We start from the raw sequence: 17,765 nt of genomic DNA on the forward strand, positions 1-17,765 counted from the left end.
TATCTGATATTTTTTAATTTTAGAAATTAATCTAGTGATTGGATTTCGATGTATTTATACCATTAGAACTGTCTCATTAAGACAAATCGAATGGCGGTAAGATCATCTCTTTATAATTAATATTGGCAGAGTTATGATACAATAAAATTTTAAGTATAATTTTGGCCAAAATTTATATTAATTTTTGGCCGGAATTATGATATACTAATATAAGAAATTTTTTATGTAGTCACATCTCTTTTATATAATCACCAAATATAGACTGTCCCAAATGTGTGACTATAAAGAGAGTTGACTGTAATTAATTAATTAATCAATAGGTTTAATGAAACTTGCAAAGCTTAAACTTTTTAAGCAAGATTTAAATAATTTGAAATGGCTTTAGAGAATACTAATCAAAACAAATATTAAATTAATTACAATATACTATAAAGAAATTTCTAATTCTGACCAAATAATCAAAGCAGAAAATTATTGAAGTTTAATAGTAATATTCTTTATTTTATAAAAAGAATACTAGTAATTTAAAGCAAATTGATATTTTTAATTTTAAAAAATCAGTTTTTTGTTATTTTCTCAGCATTTATTTTATAAAATAAAAAAAAGTTCATCTAATTGAATTATTAGATACTAAGATAATTGCAAAAAATAAAAAAGTAAAAAAAGAGCAAATTTGATTAATTTTAGCAAAAAGTCAGTTATGAATTTTATACTAAATGTCACAGAATTTTAATAACTTCTAATCAATTTGGCTCTAATTTGAAAATCTGTAATCTAAAATATATTAGCCATATAACTTTTGGTTAAATTTTAACCAAAGTTCAGTCTGTATAAAGCTTTAACCAAAATTTTAATATATAACTTTCAAATATCATTTTAAAGTTAACGCAAAAATTATTATATACTGTATATATATGATAATTTTTTTTAAACTCTTTTTTTTATTTAATTCAACACAAGTTTTAAATATAGTTTTATTTCACTTCAAAATTTTAAAAAAACTTTTTATTAAAAAAAAAATTTATTGTTTTTTTTTTATTTTGTAAATTTTAGCTTCAAATCTTAAATATTAAATAGATATAAATAAGTTTTATTTTAAGTAATATTTCAAAACTTTATTTTTTTTTATTTTATAGATTTTGGCTTTAATTCTTAGACTTTAGATAGGTAAGTTTCAAAGATTTTACTTAATTGCTGATTTATTATTTAACAATATGCCTATGCTTAGCAAAATACTATCTTAATAATCTGAAAATAAACACTTTGTATATGTTAAAATACTCATTTAAAAAGTATCACATTAATTATACAAATTTTAAAAATTTAATTTCATTGAATTATTTATTTAGCATTAAAAATAAAAAAAATTAAAATTTTTTTAAAATTTAAGAAATTTGATGCATTTTTAAGCTGTTAATTCTAATTTGTAAAATATTTCATATTTTTTAAATTGGATTTTTTTTGAAAATCTAATGAAAGTATATATTAATTAATTTTGAAATTTCTAGTTAATATTTTTATTAAACAAAAAATCTTGATGAAATTTTACTAAAAATTTAGCTAATTGACAATGTTTAGAAATTAAAATCACTTAATTGCCGATCCGCCTAAAATCAGCACTGCGTTACTAATAAAATTTGGGAATAATAGCAATAATAAAAAAGCATTTTTTGCATCTCGCGTGCGAAATAAGTTTCAACCATTTTACAAACAGAAATATTATAAATACAATATTTTCTTTCATTTTATGACAAGTCATATTTGCCAAAAAATTTTATAATTATATTTCTGTAACTGGTTTTCTTCAACTTTCACTTGTTTTTAATAATAAAAATATTTCAAAAAAGCTTTTAAAAACAACTTTAAAAGCTAAAAATTATAGGGTTTTAATGTAAATAATGCAATATAGTAAAATGAAATATTGAAATTTCGTATATTATAAGATGTAAATCTGACGCGCGCACATAGTAAACTCATTATTTTGCATATGAATGTATAACTTTTTTTTGCAAATTCGTTTTTTTTAAGTATTTTTTCAGTATATTATATGATTTTTTTTTATAGTTAATATGTCATCTATGAGATATCCTTTTTTGAAATTTGTGTTTTAGCACAAAATCGGCAAATTTAACCCCGAATTTTATTAGTAACGCAGTGCCGATTTTAGGTGGATCTGCAATTAAATTTTTTGGATAAAAAAACAAAGTTTTTCCAGTAAAAATTTTAAGTGATTTGGTTAGAAATTGATGAACTTTTACTATTTAGGAAAGTAGTATTCCAGTTTTGCTAATTATTTGTATCATTAAGTGGTAAATTAACAATTAAAACTTTTTCATTAAAAAAATTTTTTTATAATTTTTTTTTTTCTTTTATTTTGTAAATTTTGGCTTTAATTCTTGAGTATCAGATAGTAAATTTTGAAGATTTTACTTAAAACTTTTTGTTAAAAACACTTATTTTTTTATTTTATAGTTTTAGTTTCAGTAGAACTCTGAACAATACTGGCTGATACAACTCACATTTGAATTTGCATAGAGTTTATATTAAAATTTTTCAAAAATTGCATATTACAAGAGTATTTTCAAAATTTTGTTATCCTATTAAAGCTCCGAACGGGTCGGTTTGGTCCAGATTATAGACGGTTCGGATTAGAGCCGAAATCCATAAGAACCGAACCGAAAAACTGGCGGTTCGGTTCAGTTTAATCCGATTTTTATAAAAATGCTAAAAATCGAATAGCCGGCCATCTAGTGATCGTATAAAGTCAAGCCATATATCATTGGATTCGTCTCGACGAGACGCGTCGAATGGTGGTAAGATCATGTCTCTAGCATTGATAGAACACACGTTAACCCACGCTAAATAATTTATCAATAATTTGAATTAGCAAGCTATCTATCGGTGCTAGAGACATGATCTTAGCGCCATTCGACGCGTCTCTGTGAGACGAATCCAATGAATATAAATTTGTTCGTGTACGACCACTAGATGGCGAATAATATCAAGTTTCGCATTTTTTTAAAAATTTCGAGCGTTAAAAATTAAAAATTCCGATACATGAATTTATTCGTCGTCTAATGGTCGTACAAATATGAATTAGGATTCATTGGATTCGTCTCGATGAGACGAGTCGAATGGTGGTGAGATCATGTTTCTAGCATTAATAGATCGTAAGTTAATTCACGCTAAATAATTTATAAAAAATTGGCATTATCAAGCTATCTATCGATGCTAGAGACGTGCTCTTACCACCATTCGACTCGTCTCATCGAGACGAATCCAATGAGTCCTAATTCATATTTGTATGACCATTGGACGACGAATAAATTCATGTATCGGAATTTTTAATTTTTAACGCTCGAAAATTTTAAAAAATGCGAAACTTGATATTATTCGCCATATAGTGGTCGTACACGAACGAATTTATATTCATTGGATTCGTCTCACAGAGACGCGTCGAATGGCATTAAGATCATGTCTCTAGCACCGATAGATAGCTTGCTAATTCAAATTATTGATAAATCATTTAGCGTGGGTTAACGTGTGTTCTATCGATGCTAGAGACATGATCTTACCACCATTCGACGCGTCTCGTCGAGACGAATTCAATGATATATGGCTTGACTTTATACGATCACTAGATGGCCGGCTATTCGATTTTTCGCATTTTTATAAAAAATCGGATTAAACCGAACTGAACCGCCGGTTTTTCAGTTTTAATATCCGAACCGAACCGAACCGAATTTTGAGCCAGTTTCGGATCGGTTCCCCGGTTTAGCCCGAACCGTTCAGAGCTTTATATCCTATATACCTCTGTTTTTAACACAACCAGTAATTTTATTTTAATAAAATTTATATTATTAGATTCATCTCAATGAGAGAATTCTAATGATAGTAAAATCAAATTCTTAGCTTCAATATTGACAAAGTTATGTCATAAAATGTATTTTTACTTCAATACTTAAAGTTTACTTGTGAGTTATATTAGTATTATTCAGGTCCTGTTTCAGTTCTTTATATTAAATAAATGAGTTTCATTTTAAATAATACTTTGAGATTTTATTTTATTTTTTAAAAAATAATTTAATTTTTTTTTATTTTATAGATTTCAGCTTCAGTTTTTGGATATTGAATAAGTAAGTTTCATTTTAAATAACACTTTAAAACTTTATTTTTTTTTAATTTAATTTATTGATTTTTTTTTCTATTTGGCTCTAATTTTTAAGTTTTAAATAGGTGAATTTTATTTTAAACAATACTTCAAAATTTTATTTTTTTTAAAGTTTTGAAGATTTTGCTCAAATCTTTTTTATTAAAATAATTTTTTTTATTTTTTTTTCTTTTATTTTGTAATTTTGATTTCAGTTCTTAAATATTGAATAGATGACTTTGTTTTTATTAAAAAAAATAATTTAATTTTTTTTTTATTTTGAATTTTAAATAGATAAGTTTTAAAGATATTGCTTAAAAAAAAAATTTTTTAATATTTTTTTTTATTTTATTTTATAGGGTTTAAATTTTAAACGTACCTGCGTTTGAATGCACCCCCATAGTATAGCTCAAAAATGAAGTTTTAAACCCCTTTTGTCATAGTAAGTAAAGTTGTAGAGGAGGCAAAAATACGCATATAATGTGAGTTTATTTATAGGTATATAAGGTATAAATTGCATTTATTCAAAAAATTAGAAATTTGCCAGTATTACGTGATAAAATGATCAGCATTTTTATTATATAAAAATTTCCAAAAAAGAGAGGTGCGTTCAAACGCAAGTGCATTCAAATTTTAATCCCTATTTTATAAATATTGAATTAGTTTTTGAAATTTTTTTTTTTTTTTACAAATTTTAGGATCAGAGAAACGAAAACTTTTAATTTTAAAGTTTAAAGTAGTTTAATTTTGAAATGTAATATAAATTGATAAATCAAGAATTACTTGAAATTATGATTATATTACCTTCTGGTAAAACTTTGATATGGAAAGCAGTAGATATAAGTGATCAAAGAGGACGTGCAATTGATGTTATACCAAAAATAGAAGAAATAATATTAAATGATTTAAAGGAACAATCAATTAAAGTAGCTTGCGGCATATGCTTCAGCATGGTAAGTTGATTATGTAATTATTATATATTAAATTTATTTATTTTTTTTTTAATTTATTTAATGAATTTTTATTTTATTTAGATGGCAGCTTTATCTCAAATACTTTCAATATGTATTTTTGTCATACTTTGCATATCAATGCAATTTAGCTGTTAGAGAGATTTTTAAAGAATCTAGTATCTTGAAAAATGCATCTACTAATGCCATCAAATTGGTTAATTATTTTAATCATTCTAATAATGTATATTTTATTGGAAAATTACAAAATATTCAACGAGAACTTTATTCAAAATATTATGCAATAATAAAATCTGGCGATACAAAATAGAATTCTTATTATGAATGTTATTTAAGTTTAATTCAGACTAAATAGACATTGAAGGTAAGTGAAATTTATTAATTTAAATATTAAAAATTAAATACTAATTTATTATTCTTTAAATAGAATTTAGTTACTCGTTATGAGCCTTCTGAAGAAACTTCATCAAAATCTACTGAATTATATTTTCCAACTGATATTTGCCAAATAATTATAGGTGATTTATTTTGGTCCCGTATTTCGCAACTTGCAATATTAATAAAACCTTACTGTGGAGCATTTGGTAAATTGCAAATAGATAAGGCTCAACTATATGATGTTGCTTTATCTTTTGGATATTTTATTAAATTTTGGGAGCAGAATACAGATCAATTCTTGTCTGAAGGCATAATTTCACATTTTGAAAAATGTTGGAATAACTGGGAACAATTTATACTATTACTTTCTTTTGTACTTCATCCCAAATATCACCTTGACAAATTTAATCCTAACTTAGAAACAATCAATTTTGTAACAATAGGAATTTGGCTTGATTATTATTATAAAGCTTGGACATCTGAAAAACCAACAAAACTACTTGCATAATTTGAATCTTATTGAGTTAAAAAATTACCTTTTAATAATGAAATATATGAGCAATTTGGTGATGATGTTTTGGCATATTAGTACTATTGTTCTATAATGTGTAAGGAATTAGGATTTATAGCAACAAAATTTTCAGTATTTGTGTAAACTCAGTTTCTATAGAACAATTATTCTTATTTATAGGATTTTTGCACACTTCTTGAAAAAACAAATCAAAGGCAATATTATTTTATTTTGAGTAAATTTATTCATCGCACGTGCGATGCATCGCCACTTTCCTTTTTTGTAAATTATTTATGTTGATCAACCTGCTTATACATCGCCACCCCCCTTAAAATGGCAATGATAAACATAAAAATTTGCATCGCACGTGCGATAAATAAATTATTTCTTTTATTTTTTATATATTATTGATATTTACTAATTATTTTTTTTTTATTTATTTAGCATGAAAGAGTTGTAGCTATAGCTCAACTTCAAGCAGATATTCATCAGACTGAAAATAAAAAAAAAAGGAAACATGAATCTGAAAAAATAAAGGTAAATATTGCACCACCAATTATTGAATCAGCAGGTGAACAAGAAACTGGTAATACAGAACAAAATGAAGCTGAAAGAATACTTGAAGACTTACAAGAAACATCTGATTACATAACAACTGAACAAGATTGGATTGAATGTCTGAATGAATGGAATGAGCTATTAATGAAAGAAGAAAAAGCACAAAATTTGGATGTTACAAAGGAATCATTAAATTGTAGTGATAATGATCTATTAAATTCATATATATATCCACCCTACTATTAATGCTGATGCAAAGTGGAACTTACGAGATCTTTTTATTAGAGAATTGGAAAGGCCAGAATTTATATCTGTATTTTCAAAATTTAATTAATTAAATATGTAATTAGTTTATTATAATTTTTTTCATTCAATAACATAATATTAATAATAAATAATTATTAAATAATGGTTTAAAATTTAGTAATGCTAATATAAATTTGTAATTAACATTTATTTTATATAATGTTTACCAGAATTAGTTATAATTTTGGCCCAAATTAATTTAATAATCACGTGATCTATCTAAAACTTGTCCAATGAAAAAAGGTTTTAGTTTTGGACAGATTTTGGATAGAATTTTGGGCAGATGTCCAAAATATCAAATTGTTCAATTACCTAATACTGCATTATATTATTTGCTTTTATATTTGGAAGAGAATATAAGCATGATTCAGAATGTTCTTGGTATTGTCAGTCATTCTGATCAGGAAATAAATGGATTAGAAGAAGCCAATAAAAATGCAAAAGTGTATCTTTAAAACTTTTGATAGTTTCTTACCTTTAGTGCCTTTGGTCCAGGTATATTAATACAGAAATTCATTTATAAGAAGTGGAAATATTTTATTTTACTGGAAAGTAACTATCATTATTTTAATTGTGTGAAAATTCAGCTAGTGTCTATGTCTAGAATATACTTTTTGTCAAAATGACAAAATACTAATTAAATTTATTTTGATAAACGTAATGTATTTTGATAGACATAATTAATTCATAGTAATTTTATAATAAATAGTGAATTGGTCTGTTCACCAAAATATAACGTAATTAATTAGCAGAGAAGTATAGTCTAGAACAGGTTAGCTAATATATATATTTTTTTGTTACATAGGAGTACATATGAAGTTCAGCAAAAAATCTTCTAAGCTGATGATTACCATTCCGAATTATTAGTTAGATTGATAAAGTACAACTATTCTGCTTGATCGGTTAGTAATCTCTAAAAAGAATATTGTGAAAAGTTTTCCCTATATACATCTAATGGTAAATCTGGCAGAGATAATTGAAAAAAATGTGATATCTTTTGAACTGAAAATCAGCACTCTGATTCAGTTTTAGAACTAGAAGATTCTGAATCAGAACAGTAAACTTCATCAAAATTTTTGATATGAATATTTGGATTTAACTGGTCCATAGTTTTTTTGCTAATATTTTTACATCCTTCCAAATCTAGAAATTTTAAATTGAGACATGAGCAAGCAATTTCTTTAATAGTCATACTTGTAATATTGCAGTGAATAAAGTTAAGATGTTGGAGGTTTGGACAGGAACATATAATATTACAAATCAATAGTTCGCTAACAAACTTATAGCAACTTAAATCAAGATATTCTAATTTATAGTAAGAATAAGCCAATACTTCAGTAACCTCATCACCAATATCATTATGTCTGATCTCTAAATATCTTAATTCAGAAATGCTCTGATATTGCCACAATTAATGCATCATTACAAAAAGCCATGACACCAACAAAATCAAGATACTTTATGTTAAGACATCTCTGTATTAACATATTAGCATATTTGACATCCTTCTTACTATATACAATATTAAGATTTTATAAATTTGGGCATGAGTTTAAGATGCAACTTATAGATTTATCTGTAATCTGATATGCTTTAGCAAAATGAAACACTTGTATATCATAACAATTTTCTGTGATTTCAAACAAAGATTTATTGGTAATATTTCTGCAGTAAGAAATATTAAGATATTCTAATTTATGGCATAATCGTATGATTGCATATAAGCCTTTATCGGTTATTGCTTGAGCATCCTACAAATTGAAATATCTTAAATTAAAATATGATTCTGCTATTATAAATAGTGATCTATCACTAAAACCTATACTATTTTTAAAATCTAAATGAATCATATTTGAAAATATATCCACAATACTTTTTATTTTTTATCTGAAAGTGAATAGTAATAAGTAATTTCTAGATGGGTTAGATTTGAAACATAAGCAGGCTTATGCTTTTCGCACATTATTTTTACAAATCTTTTCAAACAAGTATGTTTTCTTGCACAATAATTATAATCTTCTGGAAAATGATATCCATATTTCAGGCCATTTCCCTTTAGTTCAACATGTTTTCATAAAATAGGAGTACTACATCTGTACTACAATTAGAAAACAAATAGAGTAGAATAGAAAGATTTATTTATCGCTAAAAAATGTAAAATCTGTTCTAATACTTCTGCTATATTAAAAATACTTGATTGTGCTATAAATGATATATGTTGTATCTTTAAATAAAAAATAAAATCCTGGTTCAGCCCACTTCAAATTACCACCTGCTTAACCTTTCTTGGTCACGCTCTCCTTCATTATTTATGAGGGACATCCTTTTTTTTTTTTTACCTAATACCTATAGGATTCCTCAATTATTCTTGCTTTTCAGTCCTTTTTTACCAATTATCAAAAGAACTATTTCTTGTATTAAATCGATTACAGTCTTCCTATCTACACATTTATCCAGATCATCCAATTCAACTTCCAATAAATTAACCTTCTTTTTAAACTTTACATATTCGAAATGATAATCTTCCAGCTTTTTTTCTAATACTCAAATCTGTCCAGAGAGTGCTTTATATGCTTTTGTATTTTACTCATCCAGTCCAAATAACTGAGCTATTTTTTCTATATGTCTAATAATTTTCTCTTTGCTAGTTATACTATTAGATAAATGCTTTTGATTGGTTACCATTTTCATGATATTTTATATATAATATATCTATTTTTTTTCTTATATTTATTCAAAAAAAAGTAACTCTATCAGATAAGATATTAGAGCAAGTTGCTCTAGTTAAAAGGGTAGACTATCTTTCACAGATTAATAGATCAAAAGAAGCAAAAAAAATAAAATTAATAAATGATATCCTGATTTTCTAATCATATATGTAAGGTTGCCTACCTAAACCTCTCCAAAATTCTATGATTAATTTCTCCAAAATTTTACTATAGTTTTATTATAGTTTTGGCAAGGTTTCAGCAGTTTCAGCATTTATACTAATAAGTTTCATCAGGTTTCGCTTTTCTCCAAAGTTTCGCCAACTTTTTAATAAGACTTTCATATAGTTTTGGCAAAATTTCACCATTTCAGCATTTCGCCAATTTGTCAAAATCCCCTAGTTTCTCCAGCAATCTTACATATATGTTATACTTAAGTGCCAAAACCTTTTGGCTATATGCTGAAATCGAAACACTTTTCAGCATATAATAGTTTCTGAAATCCATAAATCCCAAACTATTGCCAAAATCCCAAATCATTGCCAAAATCCCAAACTATTGCCAAAATCCCAAATCATTGCCAAAATCCCAAACTATTGCCAAAATCTAAAATCATTTCCAAAATTCAAATCATTGCCGAAATTCACAATCATTACCAAAATCCCAAACCATTGCCAAAATCTCAAATCATTGCCGAAATCAAAACCATTGCCAAAATCCAAAATTAGAGTTCTGAACTGAACCAAAATTTTTTTTTCGGTTCAGTTTAGTAATATTAAGGTTGCCTGCTAAAACTAAAAAGGAAATTCTAAAAGATTTCAACCAATCAAATCAAATGCTGAAAATTCTGAAATTAGGCCGAAATTCGGTCTTAATTTTGGCCAAAATTAAAATTCGGCCAAAATTATGATATTGTCACGTGACATTACACTGATTTCCAAAAAAAGGAAATTTTATTTCCCAGTAAAATTGGTGAAATCAGTTTCACAAAGATTACACAAAGTTCCAAAAAAGGAAATTTATAATGTCGATCATTTTCTGGTCAGAATAACGTCCTAAAAATAACCAGAATTATACCAATAATTTTGGTCAAATTTCGAACTTTTGGCAATAATTTCGGCATTATAAATTTTGGCAAATTTATTTTTGATTGCCTAAACTTTTGGTTACAAAAAAGTTTCGGTCTTGGCCTAAATTACCTAATTTCGGCAAGCAACCTTAGGCAATATACGGTAAGTTTTTATAATAATTAATATTAATTTTTCTTTTACTGAATTACTTATAAACATTAACTTTATTATTTGAGTGATAAAATAATAAGATCAATACGACCTCTATTAAGATGAGGACTTTGATACAATGCCTTCAGTATAGTGTTTTGCATGAATCAAATTTCTCCTTTAAAATTCAATTTGATTCGGACTCGATTTAGACTTGATTTGACTTCCAAAAATTATTATCTCAGGATCTAGTAATCCAATTTTAATGATCTTTTTTTTTAATCGATAGGACTCATTGCTCTGATCAAAATAAGAAAAGATCGTCAAAATCGGACTGCTAAATCAAAAGTTATTCGCAAAATACGGTTTTATTATTCGGGAGCAATTAGGGTCACACTGTATCATGAATCGATTCGTGCAGAACACTACTCCAGTAGGATGTTGGTAGGTATCACTACCAAAACTTTTATGAATTATTCTACTGTATCACCTCCTTCGTATCCTATATAAACCATGGGTACTAGAAAAAAAGTACTGGCTAGTTTTTTATTATATTATATAGATTATACTTTTAGGATTTGGCAACAGTTTTGGGTTTTGGCAATTATTTGTGATTTCGATAAAGGTTTAGGATTTTGGCAACAGTTTGGGATTTCAGCAATAGTTTGGAATTTTGGCAATAGTCTGGGATTTGGAATTTGGAATTTCAGCAAAATTCTGAAACTATATTTCAGCATATGTCAAATCCCAAACATATTTTGGCACCTATAGGTTTTAGCATTCAAGTCTAATATATGTGATTAATTTAGTTCCTTAGGAACCATTTTTATCAAAGAGCTTGCATAACAGATGATAAACTTTTTGAATTTTATTAGATCTTTGGATAAGGTCTGAATCTTTGGCATAGGTTATACATGCTGCCCAAATTATTTTGGGATGCCATAATTATAATTTGGGATGCCATAATTCATTCGGTTTATATATAATTTACTATGTAAAGTGCCAAAATAATTTGGGATGCCATAATTGAATTTGGGATTTTACTTATAATTACGGCAGTCCAAAATAATTTGGGTGGCATGTATAGTATAGGTATTAATAATTTTGAGATCCACCCCAGCTTTCACTAATTTCTCACAAAATCAATATTAGTATGAGACGCCTGCTTTTACTTTTTTTTTATCATTATTTTTCAGTCCTAAATTTATACTATGGTGGTGAATATCCCACCTATTAGCAGTCTTAGCACAATATTTTGCCCTCTTCTCTATAGTAAACTTTTTTTTTCTTTTATCTGATATGAGAGCCCCTATCTTCTTTTTACTAAATTTGCATCAGGTTAGGAGATCTTTAACATATTTACGACCCTTCCAATCCTGTAGTAATGCATTAAGTTAGTGTTGGCCATTGGCCATTTGGCCAGGCTTAGACATTGCCTGTTTGGCTGACCAAAAAATGGCCAAAAATTTTTATATATAAATATTAAAAAAAAGTAACTACTTAAAATTTGTAACATTTAAATTCAATTATTTAATTCATTTTTATTATAAATTTAGTTAATTTGAAGTATTTTCATTAACAAAAAATGGGACATCTAAATTATCAATAAAAATGTCTCTTATATTCCATTTAGCTTCATTATCTAATGCAGGATGTGTTCTATTTAATAAAAATTTATCAATATTTATATCATCATCACAATGTAAATCAGTTACAGCACTCAACTTTGCTTCTTTTTCCTGTAATAATAATTACCTCCATGTATTAATTAGATTATTCCAATTTAATGAAACCTGGAATTTATTATTTTCACCTTCTTCATCTGAATCATCATCTTGAGTGTTAGAATTTCCTTTTTGGATTTCTAAGTTAATAGGATTTTTTTCTTGATTCTCTAAATTTGTATTATCATTACTATTAATAATTATAGGAACTATTAGTTCAGCAATATTTTCTTTCATTTTTTGTTGTTAAATAGTTTTCACTTCATCAACCCTATATTTATATGAAATTGCAGCACGTAATTTGCTCATTTTAAGTGTTTTTTCATACTATTTAAAAAATAAATTATTTATTATTACATTAAATTATAATTTTTTTAAAATAATATTATTTTACTTACATTTAATCTATTGCACCTTTTGGTATGTAGAAATCCCATATTTGACCAAAGCCTTTCTACTGATGCTGCATTAATACAGATTCCAAAAATTTGTTGTGCGATATATTCAAGTTCTTTTGCTAATGGAACAACAAATCCCCAATATTTTAAAATATCATCTTCAAATTGATTAATTGTTTGTTCATCAAAAGGATATATATTTCTTCTAAAATTTTCATATTCACGTAAAATTGATTTTGATTTTGTTTTCGTCCAAGCTTCGTAATAATAAATTAGCCACTTACTAAGATATACATGATTTAAATTTGGGATATTATCTTTAAATTTTGACATCTTGTATTTAGGATGTAGGAGCCATAATAAAAGTAAAAGTGGCTGTTCCCAACTTTGCCATCTTGTTTGAAGTCGATCAAGTATTTTCTCATTAAGTTCTATGTTATCATAATCTTTCCAAAATTTTATAAAATATCCAAATCCATGCAGTACTTTATGCAGTCGTGCTTTATCACATTGTAGAATATCCAAAATTATACAGTATGGTTTAAGTATTTTTACAAGTTCTGAAAGTGATTGCCACCAGGTTTCGTCAAGTAGAATATAAGAAATATTATCAGGTAGATATAATATATTATCAGAACTTTGATAAGATGTTGATTGCTCAGAAGATTCAAATTTTGAACCTAAAGTCTTTAGAAAAATAGAAACAAATTATTTTCAAATGTTATATAAAAATAAATAAAACAAAATATATTATAATACCCGTAATGCCCCTTTTGATTTAATTAAAGTGCGAAAACATTCATAATGGTTATTCCATCTTGTATCATTTCCAATTGCGATTTGAACATATTTTCCATATGATTCTTTTTGTAAAGTTCGAAGCTGTTCAATAAAATATTTATGAAGTGATGATTTAAAGTAAAGTGCAATTTTTATTGCCTTTATTGATGCTTGCTTAAATTTTTCAGATTCTTTAAAGATTTCGCCTACAAAAAGATTCATCTGATGTGCAAAACATGGAAAAAACGTAATATGCAGATATTTAAGTCGAAGCTTACGTCTGTTAAAATATAAAATATAATTAATATTTACATAAAATATTAAATAAATATTTTAATAACTTAATTTTTAAAAAAATATGCAAATATACCGTGCAGCAGCATAACTTGGAGTACTATCAGTTACAACAGAAATAAGATTAACTCCCATTTAATTAATTTTCTTAAACATTGTTTCAGTTTTTTCAATAACTTCTTTCCATCTTTCTAATTCACTGCTTACATCTACTGCTTTCCAAATTATTACTTCCCCTTCTGATGTAATAAAAACAGAGCCAAGAATATTCTGATTTAACACATTAGTCCAACCATCAAAGGCTAAAGTAACACCAACAGAATCATTCATTAATTTCTTAGTCATTTCATTTTCAAGAATTTTTGATTCGTCATTTAATATACGTCCTCCTAAAGTTTTACGTCCTGGTAAAATTAATGCTGGATTTAAAAAATGAAAAAGTTCTTGAACTTTCTTATTTTCCACCCATCTTAAAGGAAAACCTGCAGAACTGTTGCTTGAATCATTAATTTTTCAAATATAGCTTATTCACCCTTTATAAATAATCAAGTTGCAAGTGGTCTAGTAATGAAAGAATCAAGTGTACCAACTGATGAATTATTGCTGCCTATATAAAAAAATATTAATAATAGTTTTAATATAAAATTATCAAGTATTATTATTAATAAATAAAATAAAAGATAAATACTTCTCAATGATATAGAAGTTATAGCACTATGAACTGAACCAGTTGATTCTCTACGCAATCTTTTTGAACTTACAATATTTTCGTCAAATTCATTAATTTCCATTCTTTTTGTTTCTGATGCAAATAATTCAAAAAATATTTCAGGATATTTATTTTTAAAATGTTGACATTTTTTCAAGTGATTTCTAACTCGTTCAGTTTTAAATGGAAATTTTTGAAGCAATGCATTTGGACAGCCATTAACATCTCTACACGCAATACAAATACAATAATTTTGCCAATTATCAGCTTTTTCTGGTAATATTTTCACAAAGGTTTTAAAATTAGCAGCCATTTATTTATATTTTATTTGTTTTTAGTTGGTGAGTTAGTCAGATTTGAACACAAAAATCAAATTATAAATACCGGAAAAAAAAGATGATAAAAAAAAAAGATTGCTGATCTTGGCCAATCTGGCTGATTTAGCCGTTAGCCAATCGGCCTTTGTGGTATCCAATCTAAAAGGCCACGTTTAAGTAAATAATTTATAAAAACACCAGATGTATTTGAATTATTTAAAATTTTTTCTAAATGCTTAAAATATTCCTTATTTCCTTTATATCAAAACGATACATTTATGTTTATTACCCATTTCAATGTGAAGTGATGCATCATGATTACTTAAAACTATATACCCAGCAAAATCTTTAGTAATTGTCTTAGGCTTGAATTCTTTGCACTCCATTGTTATATATGGTTTAGTGATAAGTGATTTTAAGTGATCATTGGCTTTATGTCATTCTCCAAAAGCCATTCCGGCTTCATTTAAAAGGACTATTAAATATTTCCAATACTTTTCTAAGATTTGATGTCGCAAAGAATAATTCTGATCTTAGTATTTCTTTTCTAATAAAATCTGTTAAGATATTTTTTCCAGAACATGGAGGAGCGTAATACTAAAATAGTATCAGGTTTTTTATCAGGATATTATACAAGATATGCAAATTAATTAAGAACATATTTTAAAAGAACTTTATTTTCATCACACCAAACATTTTCTATATGCTTCAATAATAGGGCTTTAAACCCTAAGAAAAAGTTGAAAAACTTTGTATTCGGTAGGGCTACATGGTGGGTATGATTTTACCACTTTTCTTCCTAGCTCAATTAAATTAATTTTATACTTAGTAATTTTGAGCTTAGATGACATCTTAAAGAAAAGACCACCATTCATTGGGAAATTTTTTGGGGAGCAGATCTGCGCAGATTTTCAGAAATTATATCTGCACAGATCTTATATCCTGGCGCAAAACATTAAAGAAAAAATCCAATAAAAAACTGCGCAGATTTTAAAAATAACAAAGTTCTGCGCAGATTTTTAAATAAAAAACCTTCGAAATACCTCAGCAATTTTTTTTGATAAAAATCTACATCACAATAATACAAATTAATTTATTGCATTAATTACTACTAATTTATTTATATAATCAAAATTACTTTTTTATTATTATTATATATTAACAAGTTTACAAATACAATTGAAATCTATTACTAGTCATTGCTATTTATCATCTCTTTACTGCACATTTACATGTTGTTAATGGTTTGGACATTGTTCCAGTTGGTTCGATTCCAACAAACAACAAAATAAAATAGAAAATCAGAGATGTTTGTTAGAAATAAGAAAATCATTTCAAAGTTATTACTTTCGAAATGTTTGACACGAAATCTCAGGATCTAAAAAATAAAGTAAAATGAACGTTAGTAGAACGTTTGTTAAAGAAGAATAAAAAAAAAATCATAAAGAATTTTGAAGATATACCTTCAAATTCTTTCGTCCAGGAGCCAGAGAAAAAAACCCTACAGAAAAAAACAACTGAAACGTTAGTAAACGTTTCGCAAATTAAAAAACATGAAAGAATTTCGAAGGAATTTTACCTTCGAAATTCCGTCCAGAAGCCGTAAACCTGCAAAAAGTAAAAATAAAAGACAAACGAAACGTTAGTAAATGTTTCGTTAAATATTAAAAAAAAATTAATTTCGAAGGTAAATACCTTTGAAATCCTGAAAAAATCTCCAAGTCTGGTTCGTCTAAAGAAGCCCGGCATCCCTATATAAAGAAGAAAGAACGTTAGAAACGTTCTTTGAAAAAAAAAAAATTTTAAAGTTTCGCAACGAGAGTTGCGAAACTTACCATTTACCCGTTTCGGGAACCTTGGAGTACCAAAACCTACAACAAAAAAGAAAAACGAAACGTTAGCTAACGTTTTGTTTAAATAAAAACAAAAAAAAACAGAATTTCGAAGGTTACCTTAGAAATTCTGTTCAGGAGCGTCCAGAGAGCCGTGTTCCTACAAAATACAAAAACGAACATTAGAAAACGCTTCGTTAAGTATAATTATTAAAAAAAATTTTTTTCAAAGGTTTCACCTTCGATATGGGAGACCGAACTCATTTTCGGCTTCCTTTACCTAAAAAAATAAAATACGAACGTTAGTTAACGTTCGTTTAAATAAAAAAGAAAAAAAAATTTCGAAGGGTTTACCTTCGATATGGGAGTCCGGAATTCGTTTTTGGATTCCCTTGCCTAAAAAAAAGGAAATACGAACGTTAGTTACGTTCGTCAATAAATAAAAAAAAAAAAATTTCGAAGGTTTTACCTTCGATATGGGAGTCCAGAACTCGTTTTCGAATTCCCTTGCCTAAAAAAAAAGAAACACGAACGTTGAGATCCCCCAATTCCCTCTGTCATCAATTTACAGAGTTGCCACATCGAACGGGCATTCTCATGGTCGAACGAACGAATAAACGAACGAACGAATAAACGAACGAACGAACAATTAAACGAACAAGCAAATAATCGACGGCATAATTAACAAATAATATAATCAACGCACAACAACAATATACAACAACATTCTTGGTTTACAACATAAATAGCGTTAGTAATATAAAACGTTGAACGATATAAAATAAAATTAGCTTCTCTAAATTTTCCCCAAATTATATCCACTTTTACCTTTAATTTCAAACTTCGATAGCTCTCGCTACGAATTATTACTTTAATTAACATTAAACTTCATTAACAAATAATTAAATG

The 17,765-nt window shown here is 26.6% G+C and overlaps 5 protein-coding genes across 5 annotated transcripts; 3 read left to right on the forward strand and 2 right to left on the reverse strand.

The window, feature by feature from the left end:
* Positions 1-4,941: 4,941 nt before the first annotated feature.
* OCT59_028382 (uncharacterized protein) lies at positions 4,942-6,007 on the forward strand (the record flags this gene model as incomplete). Its single annotated transcript, XM_066147244.1, has 2 exons — positions 4,942-5,103; positions 5,549-6,007. 2 exons carry the CDS (start codon positions 4,942-4,944, stop codon positions 6,005-6,007), a joined length of 621 nt encoding a protein of 206 aa, XP_065993969.1.
* Positions 6,008-6,103: 96 nt separating this feature from the next.
* On the forward strand, positions 6,104-6,814 carry OCT59_028383 (uncharacterized protein; the record flags this gene model as incomplete). The annotated part of the gene is made up of 2 exons (XM_066147245.1): positions 6,104-6,142; positions 6,455-6,814. 2 exons carry the CDS (start codon positions 6,104-6,106, stop codon positions 6,812-6,814), a joined length of 399 nt encoding a protein of 132 aa, XP_065993970.1.
* A 293-nt stretch (positions 6,815-7,107) lies between these two features.
* Positions 7,108-7,329, forward strand: OCT59_028384 (uncharacterized protein; the record flags this gene model as incomplete). The annotated part of the gene is made up of 1 exon (XM_066147246.1): positions 7,108-7,329. The coding sequence occupies one exon, from the start codon at positions 7,108-7,110 to the stop codon at positions 7,327-7,329; it is 222 nt and encodes a 73-aa protein (XP_065993971.1).
* A 5,029-nt stretch (positions 7,330-12,358) lies between these two features.
* Positions 12,359-12,763, reverse strand: OCT59_028385 (uncharacterized protein; the record flags this gene model as incomplete). Its single annotated transcript, XM_066147247.1, has 2 exons — positions 12,359-12,461; positions 12,558-12,763. The coding sequence occupies 2 exons, from the start codon at positions 12,761-12,763 to the stop codon at positions 12,359-12,361; spliced, it is 309 nt and encodes a 102-aa protein (XP_065993972.1).
* A 1,780-nt stretch (positions 12,764-14,543) lies between these two features.
* On the reverse strand, positions 14,544-15,020 carry OCT59_028386 (uncharacterized protein; the record flags this gene model as incomplete). The annotated part of the gene is made up of 2 exons (XM_066147248.1): positions 14,544-14,605; positions 14,687-15,020. 2 exons carry the CDS (start codon positions 15,018-15,020, stop codon positions 14,544-14,546), a joined length of 396 nt encoding a protein of 131 aa, XP_065993973.1.
* Between the last annotated feature and the right edge of the window lie 2,745 nt (positions 15,021-17,765).

Source organism: Rhizophagus irregularis, chromosome 8, assembly GCF_026210795.1.
Source record: "Rhizophagus irregularis chromosome 8, complete sequence".
Taxonomy (NCBI): Eukaryota; Fungi; Glomeromycota; class Glomeromycetes; order Glomerales; family Glomeraceae; genus Rhizophagus; species Rhizophagus irregularis.